The 18,750-nt window shown below is 43.7% G+C and overlaps 1 protein-coding gene across 1 annotated transcript; it reads left to right on the forward strand.

Moving 5' to 3' along the window:
• The first annotated feature begins 57 nt into the window (after positions 1–57).
• On the forward strand, positions 58–18,174 carry KIAA1143. Its single transcript, XM_083706127.1, has 3 exons — positions 58–198; positions 8,187–8,334; positions 17,303–18,174. The coding sequence occupies exons 1-3, from the start codon at positions 91–93 to the stop codon at positions 17,506–17,508; spliced, it is 462 nt and encodes a 153-aa protein (XP_083562253.1). The 5' UTR covers positions 58–90; the 3' UTR covers positions 17,509–18,174.
• The last annotated feature ends 576 nt before the right edge of the window (positions 18,175–18,750 follow it).

An 18,750-nucleotide genomic window follows, 5' to 3' on the forward strand; every position in this document is an offset into this window, starting at 1 on the left:
CGGGGTGGGCGGGACGACGTCGTGACGTGACGTGACGTGAGGCGCCGTCGCTCGGCGTTCACACAAGCCTAGGTTTACCTCAGCGGCACCATGAGCAAAAAGAACCAGGTTTCGTACGTGCGGCCGGCCGAGCCCGCCTTCCTGAGCCGCTTCAAGGCGCGAGTCGGCTACCGGGAGGGGCCCACGGTGGACACCAAGGTAACGGCGACGAGCGCCCGCCCCGGGGCCCTTCCCTGGCCAGGCGGGGAAAGGCGGCGAGAGGGTCGCCCTGGTGTCCGGGCTTCCGCGCTTCATAGAAGCGGAAGGGCCCACCGAGGTCGCCTGTAGTCAGCGCAGGGATCTTTTGCCCAGAGTGGGATTCGAACCCACGACCTTGAGCATAAAGGGTCTGGTGCTCCACCCGGCTTCCAATTAGGGTTTCCCATCTCTGTTCTGGCAAAAGGCGGGGCGGTTGGGGGGTCGATTCCCCCCCCCCCAAATCAGGTGCTGAAGTGACTTCAAAGCTTTGCCCTGACATCATAGCCCCTCTGGAAATGCCACAATTTGGACAGACCCAAAGCTTTAGGACATGGCCTTTTGCACACCGTTTCAAACACATACGTTTGGAGAGGTTCCCTAACTTGGATCCTTGCTTAGGGATCCTCTCCCTAACAAGTTAGGGATTCCTAACTTGGCAAAGATAGAGAGATGATTTGAAATAACAGGACAAAACTATCAATACGAGATGTAGTGTTTTTATTTATTTATTTATTTATTTATTTATTTATTATTATTAATAAATATTTTTATTTGAATAAAATAAAAATCCCCCCTTGAATAACTTTCTTTCCCTGGAGTATCTCCCCCCCCCTTGCATTCCGTTCTCTTCTCTTAGGGAACATCCTAACTAATGAGATCCCAAATCTTTCACTCCCAAGTGCAGTTTTATTCTTTAACTAGGGTGGATCCATCAGTGTGTGCAAGAAAGAGATGGGGATAGGGAAATATGTACCTGCTTTCTTTGAGAAAGGAAGGATCTGATCACAATGACTGGTGTGCTATTTTTGCAGAAACAAACAGCAGAGGGAGTGCAAGCTAAACTGAATTAATCTTACTCCTTGCACTTTGCAGCATAAATGGCCACTTTGACCAACGATCCCAAACTAGCATGCATGGAATGGCATTGCTGGCTTTTGATCTGGTGTCAAACCTGTGCTTCATTTTATAACAGAAGTTATAGGTAGATCCCCCCACCACAAAAAAGCACACCCTCAATGCCTACAGTTTAAATAGGAACATAAGAACTTGCAGGATCGTACCGATGGCCCCTGTCACCAGGATTCGAAATTAGCAGGGCGCCAGGAGCATTTTGCACCTAAAGATTCGCCATTTGCGAGCACCTCAAAAAGTCTGGGTGCCATTTTTTTAACCTGGCTGACACTCGAGGATTACTGGAATGTATGTGCTTTGAAGCCTCAAAGTATGTATTAAGGATAGACAATATGTTAAGGTGTTTAACAATAAAGAGCAGTTTTGAAAACTGAACTTTGGCACCAATATTTTTATTGTAAACACCAAATTAAACATGTATTAACAATTTCTGCTAAAAATGTGATATTAGCAATGTGTCACTTATGTGAATTGCATCTTAATTCATGCTTATCAAAATAATAAATAAAAAGTGTTGCGACTAGACGTTCTGTTTTGGCACCCAGAACCCAGACCCCCAAAGCCATTTGGCACCTACCTTTTCTGCCCCAGTTTCTAACACTTCATCTCATCCACAGTAGCCAACCAGATGCCTGTGGAAACCCCCAAAGCATGACTTGAGCACAACAGCCCTTTCCCCACTTGGGATTTCCAGCAACTGGCATTCAGAAGCATCACCGCTTCAAACAATTGGTCCTAAACCCAGAGAAGTGCCTATGTCAGATTTGCATGCATAGCCAGGCTCTTTGTCTCTCTTGACATAGCAGCCCTTGGGCTTTGCGCCACCAGCTGTTTGCGAAAGAAGTGGGTGAAGACTGAGCTTTGAAAGTGGTTCGTGTGAGTGAGACACAGTCCCAAAACAGATATGAAAAGCCCCGCTGCCCAGCCCTCGAGTGCATGCAAATAAGCTTGTTGGATTGAATCTCTGTAGGCCTCTCTTGCTCTGTACGAGGGTGACACACAAATTCACAAAGCATTCCATATTTTTAATATTTAGGCTGTTGAATAAGGCTTCCGCTGAAGTCATTCTAGAAATTAATAATTGTACGATTGTAGAAGTCTACCATGCTGGTTTGGTTGTGAAGCAGCTGATAAATAAATTAAAGCCAAATAAATAAATATTAGAGCCACCCCAGACTTGTGCATGTTTATTAAATTAGTAAGAACTTCCTGACAGTAAGAGCTGTTCGACAGTGGAATTTGCTGCCAAGGAGTGTGGTGGAGTCTCCTTCTTTGGAGGTCTTTAAGCAGAGGCTTGACAACCATATGTCAGGAGTGCTCTGATGGTGTTTCCTGCTTGGCAGGGGATTGGACTCGATGGTCCTTGTGGTCTCTTCCAACTCTATGATTCTATGATTCTATGATTCTAAACATGTGACTGCCCTTTGGCTATAAAGCAGGGGTAGGAGTTAACGTTTTACCCTTAAAAGGAGCATGTTGGCGGAGGGGAGTGAAACTTGCCCAATCCCCACTCACCTTACCCTACCATGCTCCTCTGCTTTATGTAGTTTTTTCCTTGCCAGTATTGGAGTCAGGCAGGGAGGGGCAGCTTTAAGCAGTAGAGAACAGGGAAGTAAAGATTGGGTGGGTGGGTTTGCCTTCCCTCCCCTGTGGGCTTTTTAAAGTATAGTTACATACCCTCCCCCCACTGTGTGGACAGAGCATGGATCACTCACTTGGTTAGAGTGAGGTGCTGATAATTCCAAGGTTGCAGGTTCGATCCCCATAAGGGAAAGCTGCATATTCCTGCCTTGCCAGGGGTTGGTCTGATCACTAGGGTCTCTTCCAATTTCATGATTCTATGTCTATGTGAATTAGCATACAATTATTCTCTCTAGCCAAAAGCAAAGTCCAAAAGACTCAAGCCATGCAGCAGTCTTGCTGATGTTAATCAGGTCTGGGTCTAGTCACAGAGCAGACCTTCTGGGAAGCCTATACATGCTGCCTTGGCAGGGCAAAAATCTAACAAATAGTATTTTGCACGTGGAGCTTGCAGCCAGACGTTGGGAGTATGGAATGCTTCTGTTCAGGGTTCCAGCCTGCCTTCCAGCCATGCCCTTTTGCAAGACAGACCTTTTCTGCAGTGGCTCCCCATTTGTGGAATGCTCTTCTCAGGGAGGTTCGGCTGGCACCTTCATTATACCAGGCAAAAACATTCCTCTTCAGCCAGGCCTGTGACTGATGGACATTTGATGCCCTTTTGAATGTGTTGCGTGAGAGTTTTGTTCTTATTTTTAATTATGTATTTTGTGTTTTTTGTAATGTAATTTTATGTTGTGAACTGCCTTGAAATCTCCAAGTGAAGGGCCGTATACAAGATAGATAGATAGATAGATAGATAGATAGATAGATAGATGATAGATAGATAGATGAAGGGCCGTATACAAGATAGATCGATAGATAGATAGATAGATAGAGTGGTGCCCCGCAAGACGAACGCCTCGCAAGACGAAAAACCCGCTAGACGAAAGGGTTTTCCGTTTTGGAGGCGCTTCGCAAAACGAATTTCCCTATGGGCTTGCTTCGCAAGAAGAAAGCCCATAGGGAAATCTCCGGGGACCTCTTTTAAATGCTAGCGGTGGGGAGCAAAGACTCCCCCCCCGGCCTTCAGAAGAGGTCCAGGAAGGCCGGCGGGGGCCGAAAGGCTTTGCTCCCCACCGCCAGCATTTTAAAAGCAGTCCGGGATAGCAGGGAAGCGCTTCCCGCTATCCCGGATGGCTTTTGAAGGCAGGCAGGGGGGAGCAAAGACTTTTGCCCCCCGCCCGCCTTCAGAAGAGGTCCTGGACCTCTTCTGAAGGTGGGCGGGGGGCAAAAGTCTTTGCTCCCCCCCTGCCTGCCTTCCGGGAGAGCGGAGAAACGCAGCGCTGCGTTTCTCCGCTCTCCCGGGAAGGCAGGCAGGGGGGACAAAGACTTTTGCCCCCCGCCCGCCTTCAGAAGAGGTCCAGGACCTCTTCTGAAGGCCGGTGGGGGGCAAAAGTCTTTGTCCCCCCTGCCTGCGTTCCCGGGGGCTTTTAAATCGCCCCGGGACAGCGGAGAATTCCTCCGCTGTCCCGGGGCGATTTTAAAATGCTGGCGGGCAGCAGCGCTGCCGCCCGCCAGCATTTTAAGATCACCCCAGACAGCGGAGAAGTCCTCCACTGTCCTGGGGTTTTTAAAATGCTGGTGGGCGGCAGCGAAGGCTTCGCTGCCGCCCGCCAGCATTTTAAAATCGCCCCGGGAGCGATTTTCTTATTTTTAATTATGTATTTTGTTCTTATTTTTAATTATGTATTTTGTGTTTTTTGTAATGTAATTTTATGTTGTGAACTGCCTTGAAATCTCCAAGTGAAGGGCCGTATACAAGATAGATAGATAGATAGATAGATAGATAGATAGATAGATAGATGATAGATAGATAGATAGATGAAGGGCCGTATACAAGATAGATAGATAGATAGATAGATAGATAGATAGAGTGGTGCCCCGCAAGACGAACGCCTCGCAAGACGAAAAACCCGCTAGACGAAAGGGTTTTCCGTTTTGGAGGCGCTTCGCAAAACGAATTTCCCTATGGGCTTGCTTCGCAAGAAGAAAGCCCATAGGGAAATCTCCGGGGACCTCTTTTAAATGCTAGCGGTGGGGAGCAAAGACTCCCCCCCCCCGGCCTTCAGAAGAGGTCCAGGAAGGCCGGCGGGGGCCGAAAGGCTTTGCTCCCCACCGCCAGCATTTTAAAAGCAGTCCGGGATAGCAGGGAAGCGCTTCCCGCTATCCCGGATGGCTTTTGAAGGCAGGCAGGGGGGAGCAAAGACTTTTGCCCCCCGCCCGCCTTCAGAAGAGGTCCTGGACCTCTTCTGAAGGTGGGCGGGGGGCAAAAGTCTTTGCTCCCCCCCTGCCTGCCTTCCGGGAGAGCGGAGAAACGCAGCGCTGCGTTTCTCCGCTCTCCCGGGAAGGCAGGCAGGGGGGACAAAGACTTTTGCCCCCCGCCCGCCTTCAGAAGAGGTCCAGGACCTCTTCTGAAGGCCGGTGGGGGGCAAAAGTCTTTGTCCCCCCTGCCTGCCTTCCCGGGGGCTTTTAAATCGCCCCGGGACAGCGGAGAATTCCTCCGCTGTCCCGGGGCGATTTTAAAATGCTGGCGGGCAGCAGTGCTGCCGCCCGCCAGCATTTTAAGATCACCCCAGACAGCGGAGAAGTCCTCCACTGTCCCGGGGTTTTTAAAATGCTGGTGGGCGGCAGCGAAGACTTCGCTGCCGCCCGCCAGCATTTTAAAATCGCCCCGGGAGCGGAGAAGTCTCCGCTGTCTGGGGTGATCTTAAAATGCTGGCGGGCGGCACCGCTGCTGCCCGCGAAGCCTTCGCTGCCGCCCACCAGCATTTTAAAAACCCCGGGACAGCGGAGGACTTCTCCGCTGTCTGGGGTGATCTTAAAATGCTGGCGGGCGGCAGCGCTGCTGCCCGCCAGCATTTTAAAATCGCCCCGGGAAGTCTCCGCTGTCCCGGGGGCTTTTAAAATGCTGGGGGACGGCAGCGAAGGCTTCACTGCCGCCCGCCAGCATTTTAAGACCACCCCGGGACAGCGGAGAAGTCTCCGCTGTCCCGGGAAGGCAGGCGTGGGGGGGGGGAGCAAAGACTTTCGCCCCCCACCGGCCTTCAGAAGAGGTCAGGGGACAGACTGTCCCCGGACCTGGTCTGAAGGCGGTTTCCATAGGAACGCATTAATTGATTTTTAATGCATTCCTATGGGAAACCGTGCTTCGCAAGACGAAAAACTCGCAAGACGAAAAGACTTGCGGAACGAATTAATTTCGTCTTGCAAGGCACCACTGTAGATAGATAGATGAAGGGCCATATACAAGATAGATAGATGACAGATAGATAGATAGATAGATAGATAGATAGATAGATAGATAGATAGATAGATGATGAAGGGCCGTATACAAGATAGATAGATGATAGATAGATAGATAGATAGATAGATAGATAGATAGATAGATAGATAGAAGGTTTAGTTTGGACAAACCAGGCGAGATCCTTTCTTAATGAACAAATTGTCAAAGGGAGAAAAGGCAGCAGAGTATGATAAAGAGGAGGAAAAGTAATATTTCCATTTGTCCTTAGTAACAACGCTTCTCTGAGAGTTTCATGCAGTGTGATGGAAACCAGTTTGTAGCTCTGCGTTTGATGTCTCTTAGGTTTGATTGTTTTCCTATTCTGCCTGCGCTGGTGAGTGTTCTGGGGCTACAGAAATGAGAAGCAGTACAAACCTTCAAGCTGGGTTGCTTTGCGTAGATAAAAAGCTGTCACATTTTGTATTTTAGATGCAAGCTGACTGACTAGTTGCACTTCACAGAAATCTGAAAGCATTTGAGTTGTTTTCGGTATAAGCTGTCTTTGAAAATCACAGATTCGCAAATCTAGACTGGATTCCAGAAAGATTGGGGGGATTCCCATTGGGCTCCCGGAAGGGCATATATACACTCATGGGGTCTGAGCTGGCGCTGACAGGAATATGAGACCTTGGGGTTGTAGTGGATAGCTCCATGAAAATGTCAACCCCGTGTGTGGCAGCTGTGAAAAAGGCAAATTCCATGTTATGAATTGCTAAGAAAGAAATGGAAAAGAAAGCTGTTGATATCCTGATGCCACTATATAAACTTGTGGTGCAACCGCTTTTCAAATACACTGGGTACAGTTCTGGTCACCTCACTTAAAAAAAGATAATGTAGAGCTGGAAAAGATTCAGAAAAGGGCGCCAAAATGATCAAGAGAATGAAGCAACTCCCCTATGAGTAAAGGTTGCAGCATTTGGGGTGACTAAGAGGTGAACGTGGTAGAATTTTATAAAATTATGCATGGCAAGGAGAAAGTGGATAGAAAAAGCTTTTCTCCCCCTCTCGTGGTTGTAGGGGTAGAGGGTAAAAATCAACAAAAATCACCTGTCCTGTTCTGTTAGTGGAGGCGTCTAGATCCAAAGGTCTTGTGCGAGTGCAAGGGCACCAGTTGGATTCTACCTGTTGATTCTAGCTGATAACTGGAAGCAAGTTTTGTGTAAGATTTTTGGAATCTGTAGCTATAAACCAGCTCAAGAACATTACATCTTTTGCCTACTACTTTGCAATAAATGCTGCAATCCTAAGCATACTTACCTGAGAAAAAATGCATTGCTTCCTGTCAGACTTTCCAGTGAAAATGTCTAGGATTAGGCACAAGAGTGACATGGTATGTTCAAAAGTCCTTTAAACAGCAATCCTCAATACCCGCTCAATTGGAATTACTCCTGTTTAGGATTGGGCCTTTATGTTTTATCTCAGCAAAACCTAGAGCGGCAGGTCACTATTTATCCCAATCGACAACTGAAAAATGAACTGAGGCAGTGAAGGTGTAGTTTGTCCACGGGCTAACTTCACGGCAGAGGTAGGACCTGAATGCCGCTTCATGTTTAACCAACACCAGACTGCACTGACTGTTAATTGTCTGAAAGTTTTGTTTTCTTTCCTTTTCTTTTTATTAGAAAAGTATTGGTTTCTTACTTGCTGGACATAGTACATAATTAAATGCATGGTTTGCCTCAAAGGGGCATTCTTACAATAAAACTAAATGAAGTGTGGGATTCAGGTGGTGTAGTTGTTAGAATTATTTTACTATATAAAAGAAGACCCTTCAGATAGAACAAGACTCAGGAACCTTTGACCCTCCAAGTGTTGCAGAACTACAAGTCCGTTCAACCCTGATCATTGGCCATGATGGTTGGGGGTGATGGGAGTTGCAGTCCAACAATGTCTGTAGGGCCAGAGGTTCTCCAGTCCCGCCATAGAAGATAACAGGGAGAAGCTGTTCCAGCCAACCTTCTTCCTGACATTTTATAATTTCATGTTCTGCCAATTCCGATTATTGTTTTGTCTTTTCCTTAACCCAAGAGAACTGGTCAGATGGTAGTAGATGACTGCTAATCATCCTTCTCTTACCTTAAAATTATTTGGGGAATGACTGTCTGAGTAGCTTAGCTTTCCTCCTTTCTTCCAGAGAGAACAGCTCCCAGCTGATGACGATGACGATGGAAGCGACAAAGAGGATGAACAGCCACAGGTGATTGTTTTGAAAAAAGGGGACCTGAGTGCCGAAGAAGTGATGAAGATTAAAAAGGAGGTTAAAGAGACTCCCAAAGCCACAGGTATGTTTTGTAAACACTAGGTTCAGCATTCTTTACTAAGCAGAAGGACTGTTTCTATCAAGCAGCCTTCTAATTTGTCAGTTACTTTGGATACGATGCCTATCCAACCCCCTGCTCTGCTCACTTTGATTCCTTATTGCCCCTCTCCTTAGCACTCTCTCTGTCTTGATCTTCCAGTACTGCCACCAATTCCCATTTCCCTGGTTTGCCATTTCAAGTTGCTGCCTTTCTCCTTTCTGCATTACAGCTGCTTCATTTCTCTAGGGGCTCCTTTGGGTGTGCTTTCTCTCTCTCCTCCTAGCTTTAGTTAGAGATAATAAGGTTAGAGATGCCAGGTGGAACTTAACAGCACAAGCGTGACAGCCACGGCAAAGGGACAGAAAGACATAACCGCGTTTAAGGCAACTGCTTACTGTTCATCTGTCTCGAGGGACAATGGACAATGGAGTGCGCTTCCCGGGATGAAATCAAACAGCTGGAGAGTCACAGCACTCGCTGTGGCTGCAGAGGCCGATAACTTGTAACTGCTGCCTCCTGCATTGTTTTTGCTGCGTTAGCAGCACCAAAGTGGCCTCTCTAAGGTGCAAACCTGGGCACCGTGTATGGAGGTCATGGGCTGCTTAGATGAGTGTTTCCCAACCTTTTTCCAACCATGGCCCCCTTCTGAACTTGTTTCCTTCCTGTGCCCCCCATGGACACAGTACAAATCTGAGGTTCTGCCCCATTAACAAAAGCCTGCCCCCCGACAAAAATCCTGGCTACGCCCATGCCCCCCCCCTGTCCTACTGGTAGAAAGGTAGCTATTTAAATGTTTTGTTTGTAAACAGTTATTTGACACACAGGGGAAAACCTACATATACAGTCCCAAAGGTGCACAGGGAGTTCTGTATAAAGTGGAACCTCGTGTTACGTACCGTCCCCCTAACAAATGCTTTGGGTTATGCGCTCCGCTAACCCAGAAGTAGATGCTCCCGGTTGCGACCTTTGCCCTGGGATGCGAGCGGAAGTCGTGCTCTGGCGGTGCGGCAGCAGTGGGAGGCACCATTAGCGAAAGCGCGCCTCATGTTACGAGCGGTTTCCGGTTACAAACGGACCTCCAGAACGGATTAAGTATGTAACATGAGGTACCATTGTATATGGGAGAAATTTTAAAAACAAGTGGTCCCGGTTACGAACGGACCTCCGGAACGGATTAAGTACGTAACACGAGATACCACTGTAGTTGGAGAAATTTTAAAAACAAGTGGTCCTCACTGACCTGGTGCAAAAAGATCTTATCAAGCAGCTCTAGCTTGCCCAGCCCTACCCATTGTTGCCCCACCACCGCACTTACCTGACCTAGGGGTTCTGGATCGTGGGCTCTACTTGTCAAAACGGGAGTCTCAGCGTGCGCCCTCTCCTGCCGGAAACAAACCAGGACTGCTCCAAGAAAACACACATGGCAAAAAGGAGCGCTAGGCCCTGGTGGGCCGCCCCCTTACTCGCTTGTGATAGGCCAAGCGGATAGCCAGCCGATCAGGATTTTTTTAAAAAAACAAAATTGATTTCTCCCTTCTCACTTCCCTCTGTGGCCCCCTAGCCTCATGCTGTGCCCCCCCCCCATTTATGCAATTTTCACCTATGCCTCCCTTGGAACATCCTGGAGCCCCCAGGGGGCCATATGCTCCTCCATTGGGAAACACTGGCCTAGATAACAAGACACTTCACTGATGTGGTCCAAAGGAAAGCAGACCAATACATTTGGCACCAGCTTGGCTGCAGGAGTTGGTGGAAAGAGGTGTACAAGACATCACCCTCAGGTTTTACTTCTGAAGCTTTTCTCACAATTGAGTACAGCCACAAGGCAGTGGAGTTTTCCTTCTCTAAGATGGTGTACCTGCCCTATTGGCAAACCCCACCTGCCCCTCACTTCCCTCTACAGCATGCACAGAAACTGCCTTCTTGACCATTTGAACCGGCACTTGGTCTCGTCCGCTCAATCTGCCAGAGCCTGTATTCGCATGCAGGGAAGTTCCTAACTCGCAGAAGGTTTGGGACCCATCGGCTACCCTCACCTGGTTTAGCCATCCAGTTGAAGCTGTTCCCAGGGTGTGGCTGCTGTCACATGCTGACAGCTTCTAGGAGCCACAGGTGAGAGCTGAGTGCTGGGTGGGGACCAAAGGTGGAAAAACTAACCCAAAATGAGCACAATGTGCCCCCCACCAGAGGTACCACCTCACCCCTAACACCCCAGCAAAAATCACAATGCACACAAAGGAGATAGACAGGAACACACAAACATCAGTTTGGCAGTGATTCCACCAACCACATTTCTTCAGCGGATAAAGCAGATCTCTCCTAACAGAATTGTTTTTAGCCACAATCTAAATATTTTCACTTAACCTTAATTTATTGGTAGAAGCTAAATTAGTTTCTAAAAATGAAAAGAGCTTAAGTCTCTCTCTGCGCAATATTTTTCTGTAAACCTTCCGCTTGAATCCTAGAGAGAATTACTGTCCTGTCAAAGGTAATTTTTTCTGAGATAAAATTTCATAGAAGCAGAAAATGGTAATTGGTGTATAATGCCTTTTTCATGTATTCATTATAATCTCTAGAATTGATTTTTTCTGCTCCTTTTCTAGTACATCTGGCCTCTGGGACATCGTAATGTATGCACAAGTCCAAAAACTTGGCAGCGAGTGTCCTTACTCATTCAAACTGTAATATTATTCTAGTCTTGTTCAATTTGCTTGGTTTCTCTCTCTCTCTCTCTCTTGTTTAGTTTTTTTTTTTTAGCCATATGCCACACATTATCTGCTTGGGCATCAAAGTACACTTTCTATATCCCAAAGTGCTGCTTTAGCACTTTGTGAGTTTGTGCTGACGTGTAGCTGATTGGCAGCCTTACTGACTAGCTGTTATTTCTATAACCTTGTGTACCACTTGACTTTCAACACCGGGACAATAGATTGGTTTCCATCACTCTTTCTTTCAACACTTTTTTTCAGGGGAGAAAGAGAGACATATTTAGTTTAATGATGCCGGTGGTCTGAGAACTGTGAGGTACCATACCAGTGGGAACATTAGAGCAAAGCCTTTCTGAATAAGTGGCTAGAGGAACATGTACAGTCGGTGCTGGAGAAAGCCAAAAGGCTTGGAGTTAAGCTATTCAGTCTTCTGCCGTTAGTGAGTAAAGATCATGTTGATGAGCCCTCAGCCCTGCCGTGGTGACAGATCTACATGGCTTTCCCGCTTCTGTCTTGAATTGCTGGCAGGCAAAGGAAGCCTGGAAGAAAGCTCCGTTTAATATGGGACTCCATTATGGAGAAAGAAACTGAGCTCTGTGCTGTGTCTCTTATGTTCTGCACAGCATTGTGGAAACAGGATTGTATAGATGCCTTTGCAGTCTCACAGTACCCCTATTGAAATAGACTGTTAAGAGGGTGGCTTCACAATATAAGTTTTTAAAGCATACCCCCCCCCCAAAAAAGCATAATGTGAGTGTGAAACAGATGCATGTTTTCAGTCACACCAGTATCCCACCATGTGTGCATTTATTGCCATATAATATAGATGCCCTGACACATGAAATGATTACATCTGATCCCTAGTACAGTCGTACCCTGGTTTTCAATCACCTTGGGAGTCGAATGTTTTGGCTCCCGAACGATTGAAAACCAGAAGTGATTGTTCCAGTTTTCGAATGTTCTTTGGAACCCGAACGTCCAACGTGACTTCCTACAGCCAGCTGGAAGCTGCACCTTGGTTTCTGAATGTTTTAGAAATCAAACGGATTTTTGGAATGGATTCCGTTCGACTTCCAAGGCATCACTGTAATTTTTTGATTTTTAATATCAAACAACAACCCATCAACTTTCTGCGAAGAACCCACACAAAGAAATGACAATCCTGGGAACTGAATTTGTGTGTGTATGCATATAGAACTGTGATTTACCTGTTTTAAAGCAAGGTTTTTCTTTTTCCCTTTTGAAATTGTCTTAATAAGATTCAAAGTGGATAATAAAGATACATTTGGAATGGCTGGGTTTTAATTAGCTAAGTCGTACTCAGGGTAGACACATAGAAATCAATGGACCTCAGTTGGTCATGCCCATGAACTTTAATGAGTCAACCTTGAATAACATATCTTCAAAGTGCTCCCACGGGAACCCCCCCCCAAACCACTTTCTCCAAGGCTTTCTTTTTTTAAAAAAAGTTTTTATTTATATTTATTTCAAATGTATACATTTCATTAGTTTTACAATCAATTTAACATTCAGAGTTTGACTTCCTTCCCCCTCTTTCTGCAGTTCCTTAAATTTATTTTTTAATATCTTCCGCATATCCAAATTCATTTACGGTAATTTGCTCATTTAATTATCTACTTTAAATATATACACTTATCAGATTGCAGGTTATTACAATAATCCTGCTTCTGTTCTTATCTGTTTGCAATTTATCTGTAAATATTCAACAAACCATTTCCATTCTTTTATAAAAAGTTTGTTATCTTGATTTCTTATTTTCCGGTAAGTTCCACAATTTCTGCATATTCCATAAGTTTTTGTACCTGTTCTTCCTTTGCTGGGACTTCTGCTTCTTTCCACTTTTGGGCGAGTAGCATTCTTGCTTCTGGAGTAGCATACATAAATAAATTTCTATACAATTTAGGTAGTTCTGTCCCTATAATTCCCAAAAGAAAAGCTTCTGGGATTTCCCCCCCCCAAAATTATTTTGAACATCCTTTTCATTTCATTGTATATCATTTCTCAGTAAGCTTTCTCCAAGGCTTTCTTAATCACTGGAGGAATATGAAGTTAGTTCCCCATCATCTGGAACTTCTCCAGGTTTTTGTGGCCAGGGTTCAAAATCCAAGGTGCAGAACTTTATTTGGGAAACTAGTACAGTGGTGCCCCGCAAGACGAATGCCTCGCAAGACGGAAAACTCGCTAGACGAAAGAGTTTTCCGTTTTGGAGGTGCTTCGCAAAATGAATTTCCTATGGGCTTGCTTTGCAAGACGAAAATGTATTGCGAGTTCCTGCAGGTTCCCCCCCTTTTTCTAAGCCGCTTATCCGCTAAGCCGATAAGCCGCTAATAGTGCTAATCCGCTAATCCGTCAATGGGCTTGCTTCGCAAGACGAAAAAACCGCTAGACGAAGAGACTCGCAGAACGGATTCTTTTCGTCTTGCGAGGCACCACTTAGAGCCGCTGCTGGAGAGTTTAGCCTCTGAAGGTTCTTAGTCCAGGACCATGGCAATGACACAAACAGTATTTGTTTAAAGGATTTTAAACAACGTCATTTGTTTAGCATTGTCCCCAGTAACATTGCCAGCTATTTTTAAAACATTGGTTTCCTTGTTTGTGCCAAATATGTTCTTCCTGGGCAGTCTTAGCTGTGCTGCTCTGTTAAAGTTTTAATGTTGTTATTAATGTTTTATTTCTCTTTCTGTCAAAATTAACTTCTGCTTCATTTCTGTAAAACCTAACCATTCACCGGCCTACAACTGCCAGCTCACTTTCGATAAAAAGCAATTCCTCTCAAATTCCCGGCTTTGGCTGTTGTCAGGCTTCTAACAGCATTTGTTTCTTTTACAAATCCCTCTCTGAACTTTTCAAAGATAGATAGCTCATCAGTTTCTGGAGGTCATTGGCCCAAGTGTAGGATGCGGTAGAAATCCATCACTCTTGTATCTCAGAATGGGTGAGATGTATTTTGTTCCTAGCTAAAGGAAAAGTATCCTTTCTTTCTTGCTTTTTTTGCAGGCCCTCACAAATCAAAGTTGCTTTCCTTCAACATGTTAGCCAAGCTGATTTAGGACTTCATCTCCTCTTTCTCATTCTTCCTGCAAACTGCTTGCATAAGACTTTACCTGTAGTCATTCCTCGCTGATTTATTCCCCAGCTCACCACTGCTGACAATGTGGAGCGGAGTCAAGGGCTCCCAAAATTGGTTGGTGTTGTTGATTGAAAGGCTTTGATCTCTGTGAGCCAACGTATCCTATCCTAGTTCTCTCATCTCTCTCTGCTGGCAGGTTTTCTTTTCTTCTGTAGATAAACTATGAGTCAAGGTCTGATTTTGTGTGTGTGTGTGTGTTTCATTAAAAACATTGTTACAGCATATTTATACTAGTCCCTCTGATTCCCACATCATCAGAAAGATCAACCCTCTCTCAGTGCCATTTTAATTAACACACCACCATATGATCTAGAAAATCCACCATCTCAAAATGGTGCACGCCCCCTCAGGCATTGACGTCTGTCTGCTCTGCATCGTCTACAATCATGAGCAGGGTGGATAAAAATCAATGCTATTTTTTTTAAAAAAATTAAAAAATGGATTTTAAAAAAAATTTAAAATGGATTTTTTAAAATTTAAAATGGATTTTTAAAATAAAATGCTTTTGGAGGAAAAATATTTCTAAAGGTAGTTTTCTATTTAAGTTACATTATAGTCCAAAAGCTATTCATCAGGAAATAAGGATTTGTTTTAAGTTTTTCATGTGTGCTAAAACTCAAAGTTTTTTTTAAAAAATTGTTTAACCACATCAGTTAACATACATGGAAACATATGCTATAATGTTCTTGTTTTAGTTATACAAATTGTTTAAATTGTTATTAAGGAAATGATTCTTTTTCTCCTTCCAGTAAAGTACAGCAGAAAAGTTGTCCAAATATAAACAGTTAACTTATTAAATCTCACAATCATTTCATAATTATCTGTCTGTGTATTTCTAATAGTATAACCAAATCAGTAATTTTTGATATAGCTGTAAAAACTACTCTGAAAATTTATTCCAAAAATGAAACCGTCTACTGGTTGTAAATATTAAGATTATACCAGCAAGAATGAGTCTTTCTGTAAAAAAGAAAAGAAAAAAAGATTTAAATCAAGTCTTACTGACTAGTGATTTAAATCGATTTGATTTAAATCAAATGCACCCTGATCATGAGCTTTCTTTTGAGTCAACTTTCTGCTCATCACCTGTTCTTCCTGCCAGCCCTTGAAGTCAGCCACTTTTTCTCAGTGCTGGGAGAGGCCATAGTAGCTGTGGTGTACCATTAATTTTGTTTAGAGTTCTGGCAGCTTTCAATGGGGACAGGTAACGAAGTGGGAGTCTTGGCCAGTCCATGGGTAGTAAGCCATAAAACGAGACCTTGTACGGGAGAGCAGAGAGAAAGAGAGAACATCAGCCCAGCTCACTCCTGCCCTACCTGTTCTGCCTTATTTTATTCAAAAAGGCAGCAGCGTCGAGCAGTAATGGAGAACCAGCTCTTGTCTTTGCTGAGGTCTGAATGCGAAACTCTTAGAATACATAGCTGAGGTTGGGCTTGGATCCCAGAACTGGTTTTAAATAGCGTAATTGTTACGACAGGAATGCATTCTCCTCTCTACTTTGTTCCTATTGAATCCACCTTTGCACTGCTTTCCATGACAGTCTTGATGGAAAAGGTACCATGTACTGTCACAGCTGTGGCTTATTATAAATCTCAAGATAATGGTGTTGCAAGGGCACAGAGTAAGTTATTAAATGAAGATCAATCAACCACAGTGTTTCTGGCAAGTTTCTATTAGAAAATTGATTTTTAAAACATTCTGTTACTTAGTTAAGAAAAATGTGTTGCCGAGGAGAAGCTTAGATTTTTCTTTCAATGCTCCGCCACCTATAAATAATCAAAATTGCAAGCCATCTCAGCATAAGGCTTTGCTTGTGATTCATGACACTAGCTTTCATAACCTAGCAAAACAATTTTGAGATGCTTCAATCTTGCCGATGATCTTCATCTCGCACATTACCAGTCTCAAGAGTTTGTCTTCATCGACTTCCTCAAGCAACATTTACTAGCCTTCACATACTGCATTATGATGCCCTTTATGCATCGTGGTTGCAATCCATCAATCAATGCCTCTTATGCAACCACTATTTATTTCATTGTGGGTTTCACCTAAGCTGTGCTGCGGGGTTTGGTAGGTTATACGCCTTATATGTGCACAATGACATAGTTTCAATGTATTGACCAGACCACGATTTGGCTGTTGTGAATGAGCTATATTCTGTCCTTCCAATAATAATAATAATAATAATAATAATAAAAAAAAAACAAAAACAACTTTTCCTTTTATTTCTTTTACATCTTTATTTTTTCTTTGTTCTTTTTTTCTGATATCTTATCTTTCATTTCACTGCTTTATTGTGAATAGCATTTTATAGAGGTATAAATAACTGTAAATATGAAAAGAGACAAAATATTCTCTAATTTTTTCCCCCTTGGTTAGATGTATTTTCTTTTTCTTTTGTATTTTCTTTTGTTGTGAATATGTATGTTTTCTATACCATCCATACTGATAGTACCTGGAAAAAATAAGGAAACTTTCAAGTTTAGGGTCGTTTTATTTTTTTAATTTTCATTTATGAATACGATTTAAGTTAACTGTGAGCTTACCTACTACATTAGTTACGAAGATTCTTTGTAACGTTTGCCAGTTTCCTTCAGATAGTTGCATCAGATTTCTTCCACTCTTGCTCATTTTGAAGTCAGGTGATCCTGGGCTTTCATATATGAAATTTTGAGAAATTTCATTGCAGTGGCTCACATCAACATATTATAGTGGCAGCACATCACTGGGCCAACTTGACCTTGTTATGACTTCCATCACTTATAGTGTAACTAAGACAGAATTGGGGGGGGGGGTATTTAGACAAATTAATATTGAGAAAGATGGAAGGCTACCTTATAATGGCTTAGACTATTACTTCATTTTAATATTGTCTGCAGCAGCTCTACAGAGTTTCAGATTGTGGTGTCTCTCAGCCTTTGCCTGAAGATACTGCAGCCTTTGCCTGAAGTAATCTTATGCACTACTGCAGCCTTTTCCCAGGATACTTGAGCTATACGGTGGGATTATCATACTTTTTTGAAACTCAGAAGGTGGGAAAGTGGAGATGCGAGAGTGTGCACATAAAGGACTATTTGCATTCTTACCCTAGATGACGAAGCTGACTCTGGAGATGGAAAGATTATGTTTAGGAAACCTCCTAAGCGTTCATCAGAAGAGAAATACTCCGGTTTGATGGCCACATCAAGTAAGAAGAGAAAAGAGACAAAGAGGATTTCTCCAACCTCCCAAAATACAACCAAGCAAGTAAAAAATAGCAGCTTGCTTTCGTTTGATGAAGACGAGAGTGATGATTAGGAGCAGATTTGGATAGACATACAGTTTTTCCTCACAGGCAGAAAGAGCGCACCATGGAAACAGACACGGAATGGGACTTTTAATTTTATTTGAATGCACATCTATAGTCATGAAAGATCTTTGAACAAAACTATGGGAAAAAAATGAAATCCGTACAAGTTTAATATTCCACATAATGGAATCTTTATTGGTGCACATATAAATTTTCAGAGAGATTTATCTGCCAGCCAGCCCCCTTATTTTGTTTCCACAAGAATTTAGTGTCAAAAGATGACATCTGTATGTGCATATTTACTCAATTACACCTGATTACCCAAACGGAGGAATGTAAGGTCTGTTTACTGTGGACTAAAAATGTATAATGTTGCTTTGGCAAAGCTGTCTGTCGTATCTCAAAGGACCGAAAGAATTGCTGGGATTCTGATCACACTGGGCATATTGATTTCAAAAGAAGAAACCCTGCCGCAGTGTGTCCTTTAGTGGAAAAATATTTGGAAGTTCAGTGTGTTCTGTAACCAGGAATGGATTGTGTGTTGCTACAAAACATGTAGCAGGATTAACAATGTAAAGCTTCATCAAGGAGCTGGTCCGATGTTGCTGGGTGCAACAGCTGTTTTTAGTATAGCTGATATTTTAATGCCATGATTAAATGGCTGCGTGAAATTATTTTCTGTGATTCAGTTTTTACCCACTGTTCTTGAGAGAATAAAACTCACTCTCCCCAGGCTATAACTTAAACTTTCTTAGCAGTATTTTCCCCCAAATTATAGATGATTATCCTTTAATCTAGAATGTAACAGAGGCCCCAAACATATGGAGACTGAAAAGACCCCAATGAATGGATTATCCAGTCTCACTCTGAGTCTTAAGAAAGGATATCCTGTTTCTAAAGCATTCGGGACAGATGCTTAGGTACAGCCCACTTCTTTCTTATATGACCTCACATCATCTCTGATAACTAAGAGTACAAACTATGGTTATGCCATTGAGTTTCACTTCCTCCTTCCCCATGTGTCTTAGTGACAGCAGTTAAGCATAGCATCCTTTCTCCTTGGAGCAGACTGTGAAGCTACTCAGCATGTGCAAATGTCCCATGTGGAGAGGCAACACAACGTCTTCCTCAGTTTATTTCACTAATCCAGAGAAGGGGACATCACCCAGTTACAGAGTTAAGGACATTCAGCAGGCTTATGCCGACTGTGGTATTCAGAAAAATATCTATGGCAGGCATCTTCCCATACG

Source organism: Podarcis gaigeae (assembly GCF_964106915.1).
Source record: "Podarcis gaigeae genome assembly, chromosome: 12".
NCBI lineage: Eukaryota > Metazoa > Chordata > Lepidosauria > Squamata > Lacertidae > Podarcis > Podarcis gaigeae.